Source organism: Pristis pectinata, chromosome 15, assembly GCF_009764475.1.
Source record: "Pristis pectinata isolate sPriPec2 chromosome 15, sPriPec2.1.pri, whole genome shotgun sequence".
Lineage (NCBI taxonomy): Eukaryota > Metazoa > Chordata > Chondrichthyes > Rhinopristiformes > Pristidae > Pristis > Pristis pectinata.
Window position 1 is genome coordinate 18182980 of NC_067419.1, and position 21608 is coordinate 18204587.

At 38.5% G+C, this 21608-nt stretch overlaps 1 protein-coding gene across 1 annotated transcript in view; it reads left to right on the forward strand.

Annotated features, from left to right (window-relative positions):
* Window positions 1-21608, forward strand: part of LOC127578210 (ELKS/Rab6-interacting/CAST family member 1-like) — a 593610-nt gene that overhangs the window by 94509 nt on the left and 477493 nt on the right. The window contains exons 9-11 of the mRNA XM_052029938.1: window positions 4591-4728; window positions 13861-14005; window positions 17161-17297. Coding sequence (XP_051885898.1) covers window positions 4591-4728; window positions 13861-14005; window positions 17161-17297 — 420 coding nt within the window. The remainder of the gene's footprint in view (window positions 1-4590; window positions 4729-13860; window positions 14006-17160; window positions 17298-21608) is intronic.

Sequence of the window (21608 nt, forward strand, 5' to 3'; positions counted from 1 at the left end):
CAAACTGACTCTGCCAACATAAAGGGGCAGAGCTTCCACTGATTTGAGGTTACTGGTGGTGTTCCCTTGATCCATGCTACTACTTCCTCTGCAGTCCTGGATGCAGGCTTCTGCGAGGAGGTCCACTCCCATCATATAAGCATGCCCCAGCACAGAAACACAGATGTTCTTTCAGAATGGCTTGGACAGCAGGTGCGAGGCCTGCTGCCAAACCCCTCCATCCTTCTCAAACATTCTCACGTGCATGGGAACTGTTTTTAAAAAGAACATACTTTGATATTTTTGTGTTATGATTTTTAATATTTTTAAATTTAAACACAAAAAATCAATTGCACACACCTTGTACAATGAAATAAATTTAAACCTGCAGATTTAAATGAATTAGAAGAAAAGGCCTTTTTACTGGTTTCCCAGCAATCATTTAATCCCATTGATTTTACTGGGGCTAGTGTACTTGTGCCAGGCTTAATCTGGCAAAGGCTCAGGAGGCAGAGTTTCCAGCTTGAAGTGCATTGGACTCGTAACGTGGAGTACTGGGGTATGGGAGCCAGCACTTCAATGGTGTGGATGGCTGTGCTAAGCCTACACTCAGGAAACCTGCTCAGTTAATTGGTTAAAAACTGGCATATCTGATTGGATATGCTGGTTTGTCAGCAGATGATTTGGACCATTATATCTACAGTTGTCCACTTCAGTAATTATCTGATATTTTGTTTTACAAAACCATGTCTATTCATCATTTTTAGAACCTTGGCCTTTTAAAAGACTTGCCACTTGAACTGTTGGATAAAATAAATACCCAAAGCTATAATGCAAGAAATTACCTTAAATAATAAAATGCAGCTTTAATGTGTGATGCAGAGTTAGCTAGATAAAATTTAGAAATTACCACCTGATTTGAACTTGTGAAAATACAAATGGATGGTTGAAAATGTAGAACAAGATGGAGAGGGGTTTTGATCAAGAAAACTTTTTTGCATCCTTGAATGTAATAATGTAGTTGTCATTTATGACATGATGAATTACATCTTCCAGCAGGATTGCTCTTCGAGTGAAGAATGTTTGTATCTTTTAACTTCTGCGAACAATAGCATTTAGACACATTGTTTGTAAGTTATAAGTAAGTTTGTAAGTTAAAATGGATTTTGCCTTGTGAATTTTAGATCTTTCTAAACTATCCTTGTTTTGCACCCGAAAGCTGCTGTCACTTGTTCTTTAACTAAAACTTTCCTACTTTTATAGCAAGCATACCTTGACCCATTGTAAGTTTTTTGTAAAGGCAATGGAACACAAAAGAATGGCAAGCTTATTAATTGTTCTTTAAAGCAGCACCTTGTCTGGGAGATTAAATTACAAATGTCTATGTGGAAGTGTTCATTAAGTAAAGCTGACATTTGGTTGTTTTAGTAAAAGAGAATTATTTTGCCCAGACAGTATGCAGCTCAACTGTGACTAAAGTACTTCCTTTTATTGGCTTTGCGGTTTGTTTTCACTAGACTCAGAATGACGTTGTTTACTGTTTGTATTGCAAATTGATGTTACATTTAGATGCAAAATTAGACATGTTTTGAAGAATTTAATTTGAGGAAAATTATTCTAATGATAGATGGTAGACTAATAGTACAAAATTTGAAAACACTTGGAAGAGTTTAAGACTTTTTTTTCCCAAATGTTACAGGGATAATTGAAATGCCAACTTCTTTAACCTCAAGTGAAAATAGTTGTGAATGCATTTCATTGCCTTGTTTTGTAGCTGAAGGTTGTCAAAAACTGAATCCAATTAACAACTCTTTTCTATTTCTTGAAAGTAATGGAAAACTTTGAAATATAAAATACTAATATTAATTACAGCATTCTAATTATCAGGCACAGCCACTGCACATTTATCCAGCAAACCTGGACTGCCGGTGCATAGAAATGCATATATTTTGTGTTATCTTGATTTTCTATTGTTTGTAGGCATTAAATATTCTTACATTGCACTAAATTGTTAAAAATTGGAAGGCATATCTTTTTTTTCCAAGTGTGTATGGCAGTTGACATTTTTGCTGTTAAAGGACAAAGCAGGTAATGGTTGGCTTATGATGGGTGAGAAATCTGACTACTAGAAGAATGAAGATTTTTTTTTGTAGTTTAATAGGAAACTTTTGTAACAGTTTCACTGTAATACTCCAGCTCCCTTTCAGATTATCAAATCCTTGGTGTTTATTTCAGCAATATACAAGAAAATGATTCAGGTCTTTATACTCTGAAAGTTAAGGTCTTGAAAAATTAGGTTGAAAAGCAGAAACACGTTTTCACTAAACTTGTCAAACACACCATGAGTTTGACTCCATCTTCTTATCAAATGACTAGGATCACTGCCAAGGCAAGAAGCAGAAATGATTCTGTGCAAATGCAGCTGACTGAAATCCCATGACCAGAAAAAAAACATTAACTGCAAAACCAAAGCTCAGACATCCAATTGGCTTATTACACAGCAAAATGACTGATTATTGAACTAACGTGACTCGGAGCAAAATTGCATTTGCGTATCGGCAACTGGAGTATTTTTGGGTTTTGTAATATTGAAGACAATTTGCCTTTGGATTAGGCACAAGGTGTATCGTGTGTACTCTTTCTGGTAATGGGACTAAAAAGATAAAATTGAGTGATATCGTATCACTAAAAAAAAGGCCCCTTTTCAAGCACTTCCATACCTCTTCAGAAAACTGAACTAACCTTGCCTGATACTGCTTCAGATGGAGTTTTGTTATTAGTTAAAGAGTCAATGAAAGTTTAACAAGCTGATGACGGTTTACCAAACTCCAGATACTTTAGAGCATCATCTTTTATTCTTAATTTGAAGAAAAGCATGAAGATTTTAAAAGAAAAAAGATGGATCCACAGGCAATCCAAATAAAAAGATCAGGACAGGTGATTGCACCAGAGATATATTAAACATCTTAACTGTCCAGAATAAGAGTTCACTCCGCTTTTTGGAATGCTGTTTACTCAGTAGCTAAGCATGGAAGAAAGTATAAAACAGGTTTGTGTTCTATACCATTGTGCCAGCTCAGATACAGTAAAATTAATTGCCTAATTTGTGCAATAACTTTCTGTTTTATGATTCTTAAAATGAAATCAGTGCCAGTTCAGGAATCCATTAACTAAATGATCTTGTTCTGGTGTACCTGTCGTCACCTCTACATTCATAACATCGTAAATGTTATGACCACGAGTACTAAGAACATCTCTTGTGTGCAACTATGAAGTGAAGAATTTGTTCGTTATAGTTATTTTCATGATTGAAAACTTTCCCCAAATTAATTATCGGCAACAAATCTACTTTTGAAATCGAATTGCTCTTGGGTATTTCTTTTTGATTTGAAACAATGTCTTTCATATTGAGGAGCCCAACATTGTTCTAGTATAAGTGGTTTAAGGTCTAATAATTGTGGTTTATTAACTTTAAAAACTATTTTTGTTACTTTGTTCAATTTACGTTGTGACTTTTTAAAGTGGCAGTTTGAGTGAGGAACCTGAAAGCTAGGATATGCAAACTGTTCATACTGTTTGAGCATCTTCAGGCTATTAGAATTGGTGAGACTGACCACTCATTTTATCTGGTACTGTTATAAAGACAAAAATCCATAAATAAATGCAAAGATATAAAAGTTTATGCTCATTAAGATAAAGTGGTGAGTCTTTCCTATGGGATATTTGCATCAAATATTCATGTTTGATTCTACATTGATAGATTAAATGGAAAATATATCTCTCTCTATGATTCTTTGATCTAAATATACTGTAGATGCTTACACCAGTAGGTTTTGGAGAAAGTAATTTATTACACGTCAATGACAGAATGGTGACCAAGACAATCCAGGTGACCCAAATCTTGGTGTCATCTAAGAGCAGGTGGTAAATGTTTGTTAATCATAGCTCATTCATCTGGAAGAGTGTAAGTAAAGGAAGATGAAGGAGGCAGAACTCAGATGGTGGGTGGGGGGAATCAAAAAAAGTGTTGGAACTGGGAGATGCAGAGCAACAGTTGCTGGAAATCTGAAGTGAAAGAATGCTGGAAGTACTCAATAGGTCAGGTAGCATCTGTAAGAGAGCAATAAAATAGAGGATGTTGCATGTGGATGATTTTTACATCACAACTGGCCAGTTTACAAGCAGGATAGGCTGGTGATCTGAATTTGTTGAATTCAATTTTGAGTCCTGAAGGTTGCAAGTGCTTGAGCAAAAGATGAGGTGCTGTTCCTCAAGATTATGTTGTACTTCAGAACAGGTTTGGAGTCAAATCAGAGGTCAGAGTAGGAGTGGGGTGGAGAATTAATGTGACAGGCTGCTGGATGGCTCATTGGTAACTGTTGCAGATTGAATGGAGGTGTTGCCAAAGCATTCACCAATCTGTAGTTTCTTTAGTGTAGATGAGACCACTTTGTAACTTTTGAATGCAATATTTTAAATTGAAGGTAATGCAACTGGGAAGGACTGTTTGGGTTGCTGAATGGTGAGAACAGTATTTGTTTCACTCAGATTCAAGAATCATTTCATATTTGTGTTTCTTCCCCATTTAATCTGACTGTTTTTTGCTTGCAGATTGAGAACTTGCAGGAACAACTCAGGGATAAAGAGAGGCAAATGAATAGTTTAAAAGAGCGTGTAAAATCATTGCAGGCTGACACCACCAATACGGATACTGCCTTAACTACCCTAGAGGAAGCTCTTGGAGAGAAGGTGAGTTCTGCATGTCTAAATCGGTAGTGTTTGATAAGATGTTCCCCATGTTACTAATAACAATGCTCACATTTTAAACAAAAAATTGCATCTTTATTTTAATAATTAGCAATGCTGGAGCTGACAAAGCCGAGTTTATTGTCATATGCACAGGTGCAATGAAAAACTTACTTACAGCAGCATCACAGGCACGTAGCATCACATAAGTAGCATTCACAAAAAAACCACAAATTAAACACTCTTTTTACAAGAAAGAGCACAATTAGAGCAAAAACCAAATTCCATTTTCCCACAAACTGGTCATAGTGTTGCTAAACTGTAGTGATTAGGAATGTGCCGGTTGGTTCAAGAACCAAATGGTTGAAGGGAAGTAGCTGTTCTTGAACCTGGTGGCGTGGGACTTCAGGCTTCTCTACCTCCTGCCCGATGGTAGCTGTGAAAAGATGGCATGGCCGGGATGGTGGGGATCTTTGTATGTTGCTTCCTTGAGGCAGCACCTCGTATAGATGCTACCGATGGTGAGGAGGGATGTGCCTGTGATGTATTGGGCAGAGTCCACTACTCTCTGCAGCATCTTGCGTTCACGTGCATTTGAATTGCCGTACCAGCCCATGATGCAACCAGCCAGGCTACTTTCAACAGTAGATCTGTAGAAGTTTGTTAGTGTTTGGTGACAATCAAACCTCCTAAGAAAGTAAAGATGCTGATGCGCTTTCCTTGTGATTACATCTATGTGCAGGGCCCAGGACAGGTCATCCGATATGTTAATGCCCAGGACCTTAAAGCTGCTGACTCTCTCCATTGCTAATCCCCCAATGTAGACTGGCGCATATGCGCTCTCTTTCTCCTTCCTGAAGTCAACAATCAGCTCTTCAGTTTCTCTGACATAGAGCGAGAGGTTGGTGTTGCGGCACAACTCAACCAGGTGTCCTATCTTGCTCTGGTAAGCTGATTCATCACCACCTGTGATTTGTTCAACAGCAGAGAGGTCAAAGGCGGATTTGTGTATGGCATTGGAGCTATGCTTAGCCATACAGTCATGTGTGTGTAGAAAGTAGAACAGGGGGCTAAGCATGCAGCCTTGAGATGCCATTGTGTTGATGGTCAGCGAGCAGGGAGATGTTGTTACCAATCCTCACTGAGGTCTGCTGATGAGCAAGTAGAATATCCAGTTGCAGAGGGAGAGATCTTGAAGCTTGATGAGTGTAGATGGGATGATTGTTTTGAATGCTGAGCTGTAGTCGATGTATGAGCATATGATGTCCAAGTTGCTTCAGTATATTGTGCAAATAGTAGCAGGAAGATTTCTACCAATGATTATTCACATTGTGAGTTTTACATTTTTAGATATGTCTTCATGAAGCCGGAAAGTACAGAACATATTTTCGTCAGGTTGCTGTGGCATATAGGTAGAAGAGAATTATCCATTCGATGCTGTCATCATGTACAAATAATATTTGCAGAGTGTTCTTGGCATAATTTTAGGAGTTGATAACTTGTGAAGGATATTGCAAAATTTACCAGAATCAATGAATTGAATTACATATGTGTAAAATCTTGCATATGATGTGCACTTCCTGTACACATTAATCTTACTTCCTGTGCCATGCTTTTTTTGAAAGCCCATACGTTAACATTTCCCAAAGCCCTCCATAATATAGAAACCACATGTTAACATAATATAATAGAAAAGCTCTGTCAACTACTTGGCCTAGTTTGTTGATTAAAAAATTGCATCAGTCACAATACTTGGCAGCGGGGCGGGGGGGGGGGGGGCAGTGGTGGGATATCAACTTTGTTTCCACGGGAGCTGAAACTTCTGATTTTAATGTACATATTTCATAACATGATAACATTTATCAATTGAATTTCTTTTTGTGTATTTTCCTTGGAATACTTAGCTGGACAGCTCCCTCTCTCTCCCTTTTCTTGGAAAGTTGTCAAATACATGTTGGTTAGCATCTTGTATCTGGAATCTTAGTATTATTTACTAATTACTGTTAAACCATTGCCTGTACCAGTATACCAGTTTTGTATATTGTTTAGTTGTGATCAGGATAACCAGGAAGAACTTGTATTCTTTCATGTAATGTGGGTGTCATATTCTTATCCAAGATTTATTGCCTTCCCTTAACTGAGTGACTTGCCATTCAATTAAATTGCTGCGGGTCTGCTGTCACAAATAGCAACCAATACATTAACCACCGCAGAGAGCAGATTTACTTTTGTGGAGGGCATTGATGAATTAGGTGGGATTTTGTGATGATTTAGTAGCTTCACGATCGGCTTTTGTGGGACCCACAGATTCTGCTGTTGGAGAAGCGAGAGGTGCTTAGTGGGCAGGTGGGTGAATATTTTGTCCTTCTGCAGTTGATGCTGAGCTCCAATAAACCATCTCTGTGTGAAACTCCAAATATTCCTTCTCCATTTTGAACACTTGTGAATTGGAGTTTCCAGTAGTTGGTACAGGAAACTTTGAGAATATTCTTGAATCTTTTTCTTTGTTCACTTGGTAGTCTCATCATGATAGAATTCAGAAAAGGGTAGCTGGTTTGGGATTGTGGTGTCAGGCATGCTTGCCCATGGGAGCTGACTGACTATAAGAGCTTTGTTGCTGGGGATGTTGGTCTGGGTGAGAACTCTGACTTTGGTTCTCTTACTTTGCCAGTGGTTTTGGAGTATTTTGTGGACATGGCCTTGCTGGTACCTATCCAGTGGTTTGACTGCAAGAGGTAGTTGATGTCTCAAGATTGTACAAGATCAAGGAGGTCATTATTAAGCAGAAGGACATTTTAGCTTTGTATCAGTTTTGGGGTCTAGGAAGTGACCCTGAAAAATATCGATGATTTCCCATATCTCAGTGGTCAGCTTTCAGTGAAGGCAGACATCTGTGATGAAATTCAACAATGCCTTCCTTCAGTGCAACTGGCAGTCTTTAGCCATCTGAAAAAAGTTAATGACAGACCTAATTAAATAAACTAAAAGTACTCAGTTTTCACAGAATAATGGAAAGTGCAGAAAAATTACTACTCACAATGGCAATGTGAATTCTAGAGTAGCATTTAACAAAAATGGAATTTGATTATTCGATGTAGAACTGTGATCCTGATATAACACCTTAGTTGGCATTACTGTACCTTTATCCCCTCAAAATAGCAAATATTTTGAGTTCCTGTGATTATTGTAGTAAAAGATATGCTATTAATATAAACACATAATATTAAAATTAAAACTGGAATATAACTTGAAAATAACAATACATCTCAAATGTTTTGTGTTATTCAATTGTTCCTTATTCGCTAGTACTGTAAAATTAGAAAATAAGGAAAGGTGTGTAATAACAAAATAGATTTTGAGGATGGTGTGACTTGCCCTCATTCAGAAGGTATTCCTCAAATTTGAGTCATGGGGAATGGGATTATTCAACATTAATGCAAGTGAAAAGGAGAGCTGGGAAGACAACTGAACTAGCAATCTGTGGGTAGGATTTGCTATTCTTGTTTTTTTTAAAAAAAATTAAAAGGTATCAGGATTTGGGATGAATGTGAACCTAAATATTGTAGCAATCGTGGCATGCTGGGAAAGGGAAAAGTGTGTTGAGATTGGAGTCCAGGGATGAGAGTTGGATGTCTAATTGGTAGGAATGTGAACTTAATATTTTGAGATCACTTGAATGAAATTGACAGAATATATGAAGGTTAAAGAAGAGATTTGCTATGCCATTGTATCCCTGTAAATATATGTATCTAAACTAAAAGTCTCATTTATAATTTTCATAGAATAACAGACAACATAGTAGAATTCTTTCTTGTAGCAATATTGTACTAGTGAACGTGGAGTACCTTTAGTGAATATGCAGTTGCAGGAGTTTTAACAAAAGCAGATTGATGTTTAAGGTTTGAGGGTTGTGGGGTGGTTGGTGTGGTGAGGTTTAGCAGGAGAGAGTAGGAGGGTAATGGATCAAATCAGCATATGTGGCAGGAGCCATGAATTCAGTTGTATTTTCTCAGAATCTTGTACTATTTAAAATCCAGTATTTAAAGCTTGTTCATCTAGTTGGGGTTAGAGGATCTTCTGCTGCCATTGTATTTATCATAGCTGAACCTTGAGCAAACTTAAAGATTAGTTCTCAAGACTTGTTGCATTGGCGGGGAGGGCAGATCTACTTCAGAAGGAATAATTTTGTTAAGAGTGATTTTGAGCAGAAAACGTGCAATTTAAAATTAAGATTTCAACATTGTTGTACAGATCCCCCATCCTCTATTAGAATCATGATCAACAACCTGATCACCCTATCTCTCTTAAGCACCTCTAGATTCCATATCTGGAGGATCCACCTTCACTTTAAAAACCTTTATCACCAGCTGTTTCAGCAGTCAACTTGTGTATTTTGTTTGAAGTACATCTTTGGTGCTTTCATTAAAGAGCTGGAAATAGGATGTAGAAATGTGAGAACAGTTCCTGAGTGTGTCATTGGGACCTTGAGATTTGAGGACTTAAGACTCGCAGTTGGAGTTTTGGTTCGCGTATATATAATATTCAAGGTAAATTCTATAAAAGGCAACAGTGCTACCAGTTTTGGAACTACCAGTTGTGAAGGTCTCACAGTTTGGTAGGTAACACTGCTACATACTTTGAAGACAAGATTACAGAACTCATTCAGAGGAAATAAAATGAAATTGTAATTTTAATTATGACATAAGCACAATGAACTGTCATGATGAAAATAATGGGATCAGTAAAGAGTTCAGGCAAATAGAAATGATAGGAAAGTTATATAATTGTGATACTTAACAAATGTACATGTACGTAAAACTTTTAATACAAAAATGTTAGCAAATTTCTCATAGTCTTCATCACTTGAAACACTGGGTATACTTTTACAACATGAGAAATGTATGATGTTTCACAACACTGATTATCATGACTTCAGATTTACAAATGTCTGTTATTGTATTTACAATAAAAGAAACATCTACTTGATTTTTCTGGATTAAATTCAAAGAATTTTTTTTCATGAAAGCTGTAGGATCAGAATGGTCCATTCCATCCTAAATTTTCTTAAACTCTTGCAGCAACGGAACTGGTCTATGACATTAGTGTTTAAAAACTTCTCTCTCATTTGATGTCATGAAAGTGAAAACTATAATGGGACAAATTGTCTGCTGTCCTGAGATTGCAGGCCCTCTGCACTTAAATCACACTTTTTTTTAAAACATGGCCCTGGGCGCAGTTCTCCATTCCTAGTTCCCAACACATTGGTTAATCAGAACTGTGCTTTCAGTTAATGTATCTGAAGATGAGTCTATTGAAATTCTTCCAAAGTTGATGGATATTTGTGTCCCCCTAGATAAAATAAAGATTACTCTTAAGTCAAGTTTATTGTCATATGCACAAGTACATGTATACACAGATGCAATAAAAATCTTACCTGCAGCAGCATTGCAGGCACATGGAATCATATAAGCAGCATTCACAAGAAAAACAAACATAAATTAAACAATTTTTGTTTACAAGAAAGAACACAATTACAACAAAAAGTCCATTTTAGTGCAAAGTGATCCAAGTGGTCATAATGGTTGCTAAACTGTAGTGATTAGGGTTGTGCTGGTTGGTTCAGGAACAGAATGGATGAAGGGAAGTAGCTGTTGTTGAACCTGGTGGTGTGGGACTTCAGGCTTCTGTACCCTCAGCCCAATGGTAGCTGCGAGAAGATGGCATGGCCCAGATGGTGGGGATCTTTGGATGTTGCCTCCTTGAGGTAGCACTTCCTGTAGATACTACCGATGGTGGGGAAGGATGCGCCCATGATGTATTGGGCAGAATCCACTACTCTCTGCAGCATCTTCCGTTCCTGTGCATTTGAATTGCTGTAATGGACCATGATGCAACCAGTCAGGATACTTTGAACAGTACATCTGTCGAAGTTTGTTAGAGTGTTTGGTGACAAGACGAACCTCCTCAATCTCCTAAGAAAGTAAAGACACTGATGCGCTTTCCTTGCAGGGCCCAGGACAGGTCATCCGATATGTTAACGCCCAGGAATTTAAAGCTGCTGACTCTCCACCAACGATTTCCCCCAATGTTGACTGGCACATATTCACCCTCCTTCCTCTTCCTGAAGTCAACAATCAGCTCTTTAGTTTTACCGACATTGAGTGAGAGGTTGTTGTTGCAGTACCTCTCAACCAGGTGTCCTATCTCACTCCAGTAAGCTGACTCACTACCACCTATGATTCATCCAATAACAGTGGTGTCGTCAGCGAATTTGAAGATGGCATTGAAGCTGTGCTTAACCACACAGTCGTGTGTATAGAAAGTAGAGCAGGGGGCTAAGCATGCAGCCTTGAGGTGCACTGGTATTGATGGTCAGCGAGGAGGAGATGTTACCAATGAGGTCTGCTGACGAGGAAGTCAAGTATCCAGTTGCTGAGGGAGGTACAGAGGCGCAGGTGTTGAATCTTGATGAATTTGGATGGGATGATTGTGTTGAATACCAAGCTGTAGTCGACGAACAGCAGCCTGACTGTTGTCCAGCTGGTCCAGAGCAGAGTGAAGAGCCAGGGAAATTGCATCTGCTGTTGACCTGTTGTGGCGGTAGACAAATTGAAGTGGATCCAGGTCATCTCTAAGGTGAGAGTTGATCCGTGCCATAACCAACCTCTTGAAGCACTTCATTACAGTTGATGCAAGCCCTACCGGACAGTAGTCATTGAGGTAGGTCACCATGCTTGTCTTGGGCACCAGTACAACAGAAGCCTTTTTGAATCGGGTGCAGAAATGAGAGGTTGGATATGTCTATAAATACGGCCAGTTGGTCCACACAGATCTTTAGTACTCAGCCAGGAGCGCCACCTGGACCAGATATCTTTCGTGGATTCACCCTTTTGAAGGATGCACAGACATCGGCCTCAGAGATGGAGATTACAGGGTCATCCAGAGATGTGGGGACTCGTGGGTGTGGCATAGTTCTCCCTATCAAAGCGTGCATTAAAAAAAGCATTGAGCTCATCCAGGAGTGATGGATCATTTGCCACTTATGCTACCTTCCAGAGGTCAGACCTGGACTTTTTATGACTCAGGATCACCAGCCCTGAATGCCGCAGATCTGGCCCTCAGTAGATTATGAATCTCATGGTTCATCCCAGACTTCTGCTTGAACCTTAATCTTTTGTATTGTGACCGAATGCTTTCTGTTTTATCTAGAGTATCATGTTACTAATAATGTGATAGGTTATAGTGATTTCTTAATGTGTGTGTGTGAAGCTGCATTTGGCATATTACTTGCATTTTGGGCTGATTGCAGTTATTTTGGAGAGATGCATATTGACTATCTGAAATGGCTTCAATCACTGTAATCTTGAAAAATTGCTCTACTTGACTAAGGATTGCAGATTGGAAGTTTTGGTTTATGTACTCATACCTATAATTCAAACATGCTTCCAGAACATGTTTCATATGTGCTTGGGTGTTATGGTTAAATGGCAGGATATCTGAACAGGTGTTGGTCAGATTGGACTGCTACAACCTTTTTATTGATGGTTTAAAGAATTGATTGGAGCATAACCAAGCCTTTTGATGAAGAAATATTATATGCTCTGGTTGAAAGGGTGCAGCAAAGGAGATGTATTGTACTTTGATGCTTTGGGAAATACTTCTCTCTGCTTCAGTGTGCAGCACGTACAGCTGAGTGAACTTCACTAATGAAAAAATAATTGTAATGCAATAAGCAATTAATTGTCATTCTTAAATGCTCTTGTAATATTAATTTGTGCTTTATAAATTAGCATAAATGTTTATTTCTGTATTTATGTACAATTATTAAATGCACTGTTGATTTGTGTGGATTAAGCAAGTTAGAAAGAACAATAGACAGACGGTGAGTGAGCAAACTATGGCAATGGAGTTCACTTTAAGGAGGTATGAATTCAAGCACATTGGATCTATGAGAGAAAATTTGGAATCGTGTCTTAACTATGGAGAGTTAAGAAATTAGAGGAGCAAAGATTTTGGGTGCCAAGCTTTCCAAATCATTAAAAAATAATTCACAATACAAGAAGTAAACAAAAACAAATGGAATGTTGGTGTTTATTTCAAAGGTGCTTACATACAGAGGGAGGATCTTATGTTTCACTTTTATAGAACCTGGGTTAAACATTTTTTTTTGGACTATTGGATTCAAATTCATGAATTGATCTCAAGAAGGAATCTATATGATACAGTGAAGATTCACTTGAATAATACATAGTGTAATAATTTTTATTACAATACAGAAAGAGACTGAGCCATGTGCTGTTCATCTGGATGTAACCATCTTGATTTTTCTTTACAAAGTGTTTTTCATTTTACTGTGATCCATTGCACATATGACATTTAGATGTCTTGCTTTCATCCTGTTACATTCCATGAGGTGATCATCGAGCATCCAGAGTCTGGGTTCACAATCCATCACTGGCAAACATAGAAGACCCAAGTTTACCCTAAAGTGCTGGATGGCAGCAGGTCTTCTGATTTTTTTTGCTGTCCAAATCCATCCATAAATCAGAGCATGGCTTATCTCTGTACTATTATGACAAAGGTTATTACTTAAGGCTTAGAAGAGTATATTACGAAGATGGGTTACATGAATTTGCTTGTTTTTTTTTGAGTTTCAAACACTGAGGACTGATCAAATGGAACTATTTAAAATTATAACATGGATTTGGTACTCACCAGCTTATTACCTATTGGGGTAGAAACCAGAGCATGCAGGCACAATCTTAAAACTAAAACTTGGACAGATTGGAAGGAAATCAGAAATGACTTACTCACACAAAGAGTAGTGAAAATTTGGAACTCTGTTCCACAATAGGCTGGATGAATTGAAAATATAATGTCTGAGATTACTGTGAGGTAATGTCTAATAAGGGATATCAGGAAAGGCCACACTTAATGAAGTTGAGTTCCATATCATCCAGATTTTCAGGGGTGAAGATCCTATGGTTTTTGGATCTTATTCTTGATAGCATTCTTAAATGTTAACACAGCAAAATATACCATCAAGGGAGATTCTAATGTTAATTAACTCTGTCCTGTTGACCACCATGAGTTAACATAATTTTCTTTCACTTTACTTTGATTAATCTGTTGAAGGAGAGAATAATTGAGCGGCTTAAAGACCAAAGAGAAAGAGACGAAAGAGAAAAGCAAGATGAAATCGATGGCTACAAGAAAGAGTTGAAAGAAATTAAAGAAAGGGTCACCAGCCTGCAAGGAGATCTCTCAGAAAAGGAGGCAAGTAATAAATGGTTTTTCAGCTGACGTGATGCAAATTATAACATTTTTATCAATCCAAACTAATCTTCTTTCAGAGGAATCCATATAAAATAATGCATTTGGAATGATAGCAGAGTAGATGTGGCTAAGCCGTTTCCCTTGGTGGGTGAGTCCAGGACTAGAGGGCGCAGTCTTAGAATTAGAGGGTACCCATTTAGAACAGAAATGAGAAGAAATTTCTTTAGCCAGAGGGTTGTGGATTCATGGAATTCGTTGCCACATACAGCTGTGGAGGCCCGATCATTGGGGGTGTTAAAGGAGGAGATTGGTAAGTATTTAATTAGTCAAAGGATATGGGGAAAAGGCTGGAAATTGGGGCTAGATGGGAATAGTTTAGCTCATGGTGAGGTAGTGGAGCAGACTCGATGGGCCGAATGGCCTGCTTCTGCTCCTTTGTCTTGTGATTTAATTAAGGCATTTAGATTTCTCATATGCAAAGCTGAAACCAATTATATTAGTCATCTCAATCTCAAGACTAATTTACAGAAATGAATCAGTTATTATTTATAATGCAAGTATTCAAAATGATCTTCTGGAATTTCAAATTTTTTTGTAGTGTTTGTTTTTTGTCTGTTCAGATGCACTCTCATACTCAACACCATGTGCCTGATCAGTGTCTAGTTTTGTTTGTGCAACATCTGGCGTAGTAGGACCATCCCGTTTTTGCTCATTCACCCTAATTATTATAATTGTCTTGCTGGATTTAACATGAGTATTCAAGAAGGGGAGTATGGATAGCCCAGGAAATTATAGACCGGTGAGTCTTACCTCAGTGGTTGGTAATCTGATGGAGAAGATCCTGAGAGGCAGGATTTATGAACATTTGGAGAGGTATAATGTGATTAGGAATAGTCAGTATGGCTTTGTCAAGGGCAGGTCCTGCCTTACGAGCCTGATTGAATTTTTTGAGGATGTGACTAAGCACATCGATGAAGGGAGAGCAGTAGATGTAGTGTATATGGATTTCAGCAAGGCGTTTGATAAGGTACCCCATGCGAGGCTTATGGAGAAGGTGAGGAGACATTGGATCCAAGGGGACATAGCAGTGTGGATCCAGAACTGGCTGGCCCACAGAAGGCAAAGAGTGGTTGTTGAAGGGTCGTATTCTGAGTGGAGGTCGGTAACCAGTGGTGTACCTCAGGGATCTATATGGGACCCTTACTATCTGTGATTTTTATAAACGACCTGGATAAGGAAGTGGAGGGGTGGGTTAGTAAGTTTGCAGATGACACAAAGGTTTGGGGTGTTGTGAATAGTTTGGAGGGCTGTCAGAGGTTACAGAGGGACATAGATAGGATGCAGAGTTAGGCTGAGAAGTGGCAGATGCAGTTCAACCCAGATAAGTGTGAAGTGGTTCATTTTGGTAGGTCAAATATGTCGGCGGAATATAGTATTAATGGTAGGACTCTTGGCAGTGTGGAGGATCAGAGGGATCTTGGGGTCCGAGTCCATAGGACGCTCAAAGCGGCTGCGCAGGTTGACTCTGTGGTTAAGAAGGCATATGGTGTATTGTCCTTCATCAATCGGGGAATTGAATTTAGGAGCCGTGAGGTATTGTTGCAGCTATATAGGTCCCTGGTCAGACCCTACTTGGAGTATTGTGCTCAGTTGTGGTCATCTCACTACAGGAAAGATGTGGAAGCCATAGAGAGGGTGCAGAGGAGATTTACAAGGATGCTGCCTGGAATGCGGAGCATGCCTTATGAAAGCAGATTGAGGGAACTTGGCCTTTTCTCCTTGGAGAGACTGAGGATGAGGGGTATAAGATGATGAGAGGTATTGATAGGGTAGATAGTCAGAGGCTTTTCCCCAGGGCTGAATTGGTGGCCACAAGAGGACATAGGTTTAAGGTGCTGGGGAGTAGGTATAGAGGAGATGTCAGGGGTAAGTTTTTTACTCAGAGAGTGGTGAGTGCGTGGAATGGGCTGCCGGAAACGGTGGTGGAGGCTAATATGATAGGGTCTTTCAAGAGACTGTCAGATAGGTACATGGAGCTGAGTAAAATAGAGGGCTATGGGTAAGCCTAGTAATTTCTAGGGTAGGTACATGTTCAGCACAGCTTTGTGGGCTGAAGGGCCTGAATTGTGCTGTAATTGTTCTATGTTCTATGAATCCTCTCATATTCTTTTGACCTATTGTGCAATGAGGTCAACATCAAACAGTGTGGCCACAGAGCCCAGCAGCATGTATTACAATTTATTGGAAAAAGTAGGGAACACATTTGTGTCCCAAAAAAATTTACCCCCTATCTCCTCAGATAAATATTTTTTTTTAAAAATCACATCATTATGTAAGTGTTCCCAGTGCCTGGCCTCAGTAACATTGGTAAGATTTTAAGGCAGATTGGAGTACTTGTGGTGCATCTCAGTCGAACAGCTTTTGCTTTGTGGCAGCATAGACCTTAAAAGATGTGGTAGTGAAAGAAAGTGAATATTGGAAGGCCAACTGGTAGCACCAAAATAGTTGAATCACACATGACAAAAGATGATCCAGGACATCAGTGGCACATATGTTACTTGGATGGAAGCAGGCAGACTTAGTGTAGAAAAGATGCAAGGTCAGCTTAGAGCTAACACATGGCTCAGCTTAGGATGGGAGCATTGGTACTGAACAGAATGTGTGCTGTTAATCCATAACTGTGGCTTCAGTTCCCCAGTTTTAAAACTTGAACCAAAGTATGAAGTCTAACGACGGAACTGAAAACAAATTGAGAAAGATGAAAATTTGCAGTCAGGTGTCATCAATGTACATGTGGGAATTTAACCTATGTTAGAATCTGATGTTGTCAAAGGGAAACACGTGAATAAGGAAGAGGTGTGTAGGGTCAGGACAGATTGAGGATCTTCAGAAGTATTTGTGAAGAGAAGCCATTGATGGCTATGGTGTGGTTGCGATCTGATACGTTAGAGTGGATACAAGTCATCCTGCGTTGGATTATAAAAGAAAGGCATTAGAGGGCAATGTTAAGTTCAAACAGAAATTCAGGAGAGTTGAGATGGAGATTTGAATAAGTTAAGAAATCTGAACTATGAAATACTACATTAACATGCATATTGTTACTGAAAGGTTCAAAGAATTTCATGTTAATGTTCTAATTTATTTCATGCTTATAGGTAGTATTACTGGACCTCAAAGAGCATGCTTCATCTTTGGCGTCATCTGGATTGAAGAAGGATTCAAAGCTGAAAACACTGGAGATAGCTCTTGAACAGAAGAAGGAGGAATGCACGAAATTAGAAGAACAGCTACACAAGGTAAATTTGTATTGCAACACTTCATCTTGTATCAGTGTCATTTTGTACCCTAGAAACTCAGTTGTACATGAATACATATGTTAAAATGAAATTGAATGTGGGGATCCACACTAGTTTGTTCCGGGACCATGTGTGCAAGAATTGTAGGCATTCAGCTTGCTCCAAGATTCAAGTGTTTAAAAGTTGGCAAATGAAATATTTTCCCATGTGTGCATAGTTACTGCAAGTAATTCCTGGAGGCTTGTACATTAGTTGAAGCCTACCTATGCTGATTCACCTTGCTGGTTGCATGCCTTAAGGGAGTGATTCTAACAGCTAAGGTATTTGCTTTTAGTAAGATATTAGTTACTATGAGAAGTGGCAGGGACCTCTTAACAATTAATATTCCATCTTATTGGTAATAGTATGTTTTATTGTTCATTCAAAGGTCTGCTTATCACAGCAATAGTCTCCAGCAAATCACAGACATCATGTTACCTGTAGAGTGCTGGGTAAAGAATGCATGCAACTATCAGTCAGTAGCTAAGATGAAAGGGGTAGGTGTCTGCCTGCTTTGGATGTTGCCTTCCATCTCATTGGTATTGATTTTTATCTCATGTAGAATCACATTTACCACATAAACCTTCTATTCTTTTTAGGGTTTGTATTGTTACAGGTCTTTACATCCTTAAGGAACTTTCATGATCTCCCATCAGTTCTTTTCCCAATTAATTTGCTGTGGGTGCATGGCCACAGTCAATCATTTTTGCTTTGTAGCTTTCCTACCTCTGTTAGTATGTAATTATGTTATTGATCTTCATCTTTTCTAGGGGGCATATGCCTAAATATCTCTATTTGTTTTGTTTCGTTATGGTAGTAGAAAGAGGAAAGTAGACATTCTGTAGTCTTCAACAAAACTTGATAAGATATCTATTAGTCACATGTTCATCAAAACAGTGAAATACATCTTTTTTTGCGTAGCATTCTGGGGGCAGCCTGCAAGTGTCGCCACGCTGCCAGCGCCAACATAGCATGCCCACAACTTCCTAAGGGATTACAGAAGGGCTTTTTTTTTGAGGACTATGACTCATTGCCGTGTTGTTGATTTACAAGCCTGTGTACATATTAGACTGTGTGCATATGTCAATGACATGTCTTTGTGCAGTAGCAAGAAAAGTTGCTTTTTTATCCCCCCAATCAACTCTTTGTCCTCTATTTTGACATTGTTCTGTGGCCTAAACTCTTATTCTTACATTATTGTTAGAGTTGCCGTTAAGCTTTGTGCGACAGAGAAGAATGGCAACGTAGACCTACAGGCAGCCACCCTGTTTTATTGATCCTAACTTTAATATCCTGGTCAAAGGAGTGGACTGCAGCAGAAGCCTCTTGCTTAGTTAGGGGCCCAGGAAACTCTATGGGAGAGGAATGAGGCCACAGTGGGAGGAGATGGCAGCTGAGGTCATCACAGTGCTGTTCCTTGGGTATGATTCCAGTGGGTGAGAGGTTTAATGACCTTGTATCTACTATGCACATGCCTAACACTCATAAACATTTGTGTGGATTTACTCATTCCCTCTCAATCATTTTACACTTACTCAACCACTCTTGCTCAAGGTTGATCTTGAGCACTCGTTGTTAAGCACGTGCACATTATACACACAGTTTCAACTAGTCAGCAGGCTCCAGACACTTGTCAATAAACTCATGTTCCCCTCTGGCCATCAAACTGCAACCTAGAGCAGTGGGTGAGAGAGGACCTTCACCAATACCCACAGGCTTTTGCTGCATTGAGAGTGGGTTACTGATTGTAGATCATTGACGTGCTTGTGTAGGCTTCCTTCACAAATTCAACTTCAACCTGATTCTACACTCTTTGTTTTACCTTTTGAAATTCAGATGGCTTAAAAGTGTCCTTTTTAAATTAAACCAACCACCAGTTTCCAATCAAGAGAGCCAAATTACAGCAGTAACTACAGATAAGTTTGTTATTGTTTGTAATGCATTTGGGATGTTTTGTAAAGTATTTGCAAAGCACTGTATAAATGCAGTGATGATTGACCATCAAAATGAAATGCTAGCACTGTTTGTCTTCACAGATGCTGCCTGACCTGTTGAGTATCTCTACCATTTTCTGTTTTTGCAGATGATGTAAATCTGAGGTTTTTTTTGCTTTTCATAAACTATATAAATTTAAGATTGTCTATTTCTTAGCTTTTCCTCTACCATCTTTAGCAGTATTCTCACCTTTGCTCTCCATTAACAGTGCATTTTCATCATTATTGTGCTTATTTATTAACTTCCTCATTTGTAAATTCTCCAATGACCTGAGCACTCTTCTTTAGTTTTGCCTCTCTTATAGTCATTTACCTTTAAAATTGGCCAGGTTCACAATCTTATCTACCTTTTTATATCAAACTTCAGTAGCAAAACTATATTCTTTGAAACCCTGACCTTCACTGTGTTTTCCTAAATTTTAAAAGACTTAATTTTTCTCCTGCACAGCACTTTAGCAATTTTTTTCTACGTGAAAGTTATAGTAAGAATAAATAAATGAATAATTAGCTGTTTGAATGTAGTCCTCAAAATAGTTTGCAAATGCTGATGCAGGTGTATGCTGAAAGTATTTGTCAGAGTTGCATAGATTCATGTTGAGAAATAGTTAAACTTCTGATAGTAATAACTACGAATCACATAGCTTTCTTTTAAATGCTACCTCACAAATTATTGTTTTTAGCATTGCTAAAGACATTCTAAACAAAATATCATAAAATATTCAACAATGTTTCCCTCCTCGCACTTTTTTTTACTGTCTGCACCTGCTTGTTTGGCTCTTTCAGGCTCCCTTGAAGATTTCTCATTTTGATTTACACTTTAACTACTTTTTTTGACGTTCAGATTTTACTTTTGATGTCGTTTGGATACAAAATGTGAGCCAGTCAGTTGGAAGAAATAAGGAACTGTTATGAAACATTGTTATCAAAATGCATAGTACAACCCAAGGAGGCTGATCTTTGGATGGTGCTTTGAAGTTTTCCAATACTGGTAGATTTTCTGAAATTAATACAAAATGTTGCATTGTTACATTTTATTATAGTGGTTGAGATGGGGTAGAGATGGGAGTGGGGTGTTGCAGATTAGTTTGAGTTTCATATTGAACTTTAATTTCTGTACTGATTAATGGGTATGGAAAATCAGAAAGAGATTTATGTGCTGCAAGTGAAGCTGACCATATAAACAATGCACAATATTTTCTTTTGGTAATACCAGTCTGGTTTATGAGGTGCATGAGAATTATGTTTTGCAGCTGTATGCCTGGATTAATCACCAACACCATCTTGCCTTTGTATGGCACTTTAAATATGGTTAAAAAAATCCCAAGTAATTGTAAAGCTGTAAAATCAGATGCATGGTCATTAAACTAAAGGAGACTTGGGACAGGAGAATGAAAGCTTGGTCAAGAGGTAAACTTAAAGGAGCATCTTAAGAAGTGGAGAGGAGCATGGAGGTGAAGAAGTTTAAGGATGGACCCTGATATGTTTTTAAATGATGTAGTCAAGGAGCAACAAATAGATAAGAAATTGGTGGAGGCCAATATTAGATTTTTGAGGCACTCTATAGGTAATATTGAGGGCATATCCTGAATGGGATACTTTGACTATGACAAGATGGGCAAGAATGGCAAGGCAATCCAACTCAGCGGGACAACAGAAGGATGGCTTTGGGAGAAGATAGTATGAACTTGTGCTTGTATGTGTGTTGAAAAGCATGGAGGGATTTTGCACCATGCTCACAGGCAGAAAGGGATATCATTTGCTACTTCCATTGAAGTTGCTGTAAAACTGTATTAAAAGCAGAAAATGCTAGATATACATAGCAGATCAGGCAAGAGAGTTAGTATTTCAGGTCAAAAATCTGTCATCAGAACCGAGAAAGTGAGAGAACAAGTTAGTTTCAAGTTACAAAGAGGAGTGGGGCAAAAAACCAAGAGGAATATCTCTGAAACAATGACAGCAAGGTTGTCCAGGCTATCCCAATGTTGACAGAGTTGCCTGGTGAATAGATTAAAGAAGGTGATTGGAGAGAGAGAAAACCAACAAATTTGGATATGTTAGTGTTGTGAAGCACAGGATCAGAACTGTGATTTAAACCTGAAACCAAAAGAGGAATGCTGGAAATGCCCAGCAGATCAGTCAGTGTATAAGGGGGGAGAAAACTGAGTTAATAATGTAGTAGGATAACCTTGTATTCGAACTGGACAGTTTTGATATGAACAGAAAATGTTTATTTTCTGAGATTGTTGAATTGGATATTGAATCCTGAGGCTACATCATG